Source organism: Meleagris gallopavo, chromosome Z (assembly GCF_000146605.3).
Source record: "Meleagris gallopavo isolate NT-WF06-2002-E0010 breed Aviagen turkey brand Nicholas breeding stock chromosome Z, Turkey_5.1, whole genome shotgun sequence".
Taxonomy (NCBI): domain Eukaryota; kingdom Metazoa; phylum Chordata; class Aves; order Galliformes; family Phasianidae; genus Meleagris; species Meleagris gallopavo.
This window is the reverse complement of record NC_015041.2, coordinates 61,172,728-61,174,839: the sequence shown is the minus strand read 5'-3', so window position 1 is coordinate 61,174,839 and position 2,112 is coordinate 61,172,728. Positions and strand designations below refer to the sequence as shown.

General features: G+C 40.4%; 2 protein-coding genes across 2 annotated transcripts in view; both read left to right on the top strand.

Annotated features, from left to right (window-relative positions):
- Nucleotides 1-2,112, top strand: part of PLAA (phospholipase A2 activating protein) — a 109,408-nt gene that overhangs the window by 14,813 nt on the left and 92,483 nt on the right. The window lies entirely within an intron of this gene.
- CAAP1 (caspase activity and apoptosis inhibitor 1) overlaps nt 1-2,112 on the top strand; it is a gene marked incomplete at its 5' end in the record, with an annotated part of 87,392 nt that continues 85,280 nt past the window's right edge. Inside the window, 3 exons of the mRNA XM_010726154.2 lie at nt 1-90; nt 215-283; nt 505-705. Coding sequence (XP_010724456.2) covers nt 1-90; nt 215-283; nt 505-705 — 360 coding nt within the window. The remainder of the gene's footprint in view (nt 91-214; nt 284-504; nt 706-2,112) is intronic.

Sequence of the window (2,112 nt, the reverse complement as noted above, 5' to 3'; positions counted from 1 at the left end):
CGGCGGCGCTCCCGCTCCTGCTGCCCTGAGGGAGCGGCGGGCGGCGACAGGAAACGGCGGAGCGCCGAATCCGGCCGTGCTGCGCCGGAGGTAACGGGCAGAACAGTGGGGGCTGCGGGAGGGCGGGCGGGAATCCGCTTAGTGCCTTTTTTCCTCAGGCGTTTCGCGCTGTAACGGGGCTGCTCAGTGGGCGGCTCGTGTGGTGTCATTGCAGGTCCGGGCTGACCTTCCTTGCGGTGATGCCTGTAGTTGTTTGACAGCCTGCGAGTTAGTGCGAAGGGAGGTTTGTTTCTTTGTCTTGTCACTGTTTCACTTAGCGCAGCAATTTTTGGTAACGTTTTTGGTTACCGAAACCTTTTGTAATGCTTCCGAAGTTAAAACAGTATTTGAAAACTCAGAATTCCACTTCGAGGTGTTTCACGGCTGTGAAGCAAAAACCTGTCGCTGTCGCCGGTAAAGTGTTGAGTTTCTAGAAGAGGTGAAAGCTTGTCTTTTGGATTTCAGGAAGCAAAATGCAGTGTGCCATCTGGAGAAAAAACAGAAGAACCTGAGCAACTCAGTGATGTAGAGGAAGGGGGATTAGATCTCAGCGTGTCTCTCAAACCAGTCAGCTTCTACATTGCAGACAAGAAGGAAATGCTTCAGCAGTGTTTCTGTGTCATAGGGGAGAAGAAACTGCAGAAGATGCTGCCTGACATTTTAAAGGTACTGAAATGGCTTTTTGTGTGTGCTTTGCAGAAGCTTGAATGCTCATGTAGCAAAACGCATTTCTCTCTCAGGTGCAGTGGACTTTCAGCTTAAAATTTGCCTACATATTTCTTAAATAAAGATTGCATCAGGTCTTTGAAAGGGAGACTTTTTAAAGATTTCATGTGGTTGTTCCACAGCTTACTCTTTTTTTCCATGCTGCTGTAACTGAATTGGGCAGCTATTTTTATAGCACCTGTCTGTATTTGTTATTCAAATGCAAAAGGAGTTTTAATTGCGTGGAATGAGTTCAGTCATGTTCAGTAGTAAGTATTCTGATGTGTTCAGTAGTAAGTATTCTGATGTGTTCAGTAGTAAGTATTCTGATGTGTTCAGTAGTAAGTATTCTGATGTGTTCAGTAGTAAGTATTCTGATGTATTAATAAAAGCTTGATTTGTGTTTGTGCTATCCAAATTTCTTAAAATCATAAAATCTCTTCTAGATAAACAGTTCCTGGAAGCTGTTACTTTTCTGGATTTAATAGCAGTACCTGTAAAGTTTTATTGACTTAGAATGCTTTTTGACTGTTGTGAAGAGCAGGACTTGGTGGAAATACGAAAGGCTACCAGTCTGTACAGAGGGAGAGGCTGCAAGTGAAGTGCTATTTTTGTGCTATTTTAGTTTAGTGTTAACTAATAGGTTTTCAATTTTTGTCTTATTTTTTATTTTAATCTATAATCACGTTATTGGTACAAGTGAGGCAGGACAGATGTTTTAAGCTCTTAGTAAATTGCATGCAGTGTAATTCATTTCTTATCTGAGAGAGGTGAAGAGGAGTAGTGTGACTAGAGGCAAAGGCATAACTGATATGGAAAGGAAATTACACAGTAGTGTTAGGACCAAACTGACAGTGAAATCATGTGTATTAGATAAGATGTTCAGCACTGATTAATTTTGGTACATGTAAATGGTGTCGTAGTTCATTTAGAAATGCAAAATTATTTTACCTTGAGGACACCAAGAAGTACAAAAGATGTGGAAGTAGCTGGAATATCCATAGGCTAAATAAATGTGTGATATCAAGCATGAGAAGTGAATCACAATTTATGTATTTTTACAACTTCTTTTTTTATGGTAAACAGTGATACATAGTTCCTCTTGGTGCTTTGTCAGTACCATTGTTGACTTCTATTTGTGAACTTGGATTAAAATTCAACAATTGGCTTTGGTTTTTACAGTCTTAATTATGTAGTTCACCTCCTCCTGAATGACAGAGAAATACCAATGATCTGGGCTGCAGACGGTTTGCTCTTCTGTGCTTTAAACCTCTGTCCCATTATTTCTACTGATCAATATTAAAGCTGCAGTGATAAGTCCTAACAATCAAGTAACAAATACTCTGTATTGCTTGATTTTTTTTTTTT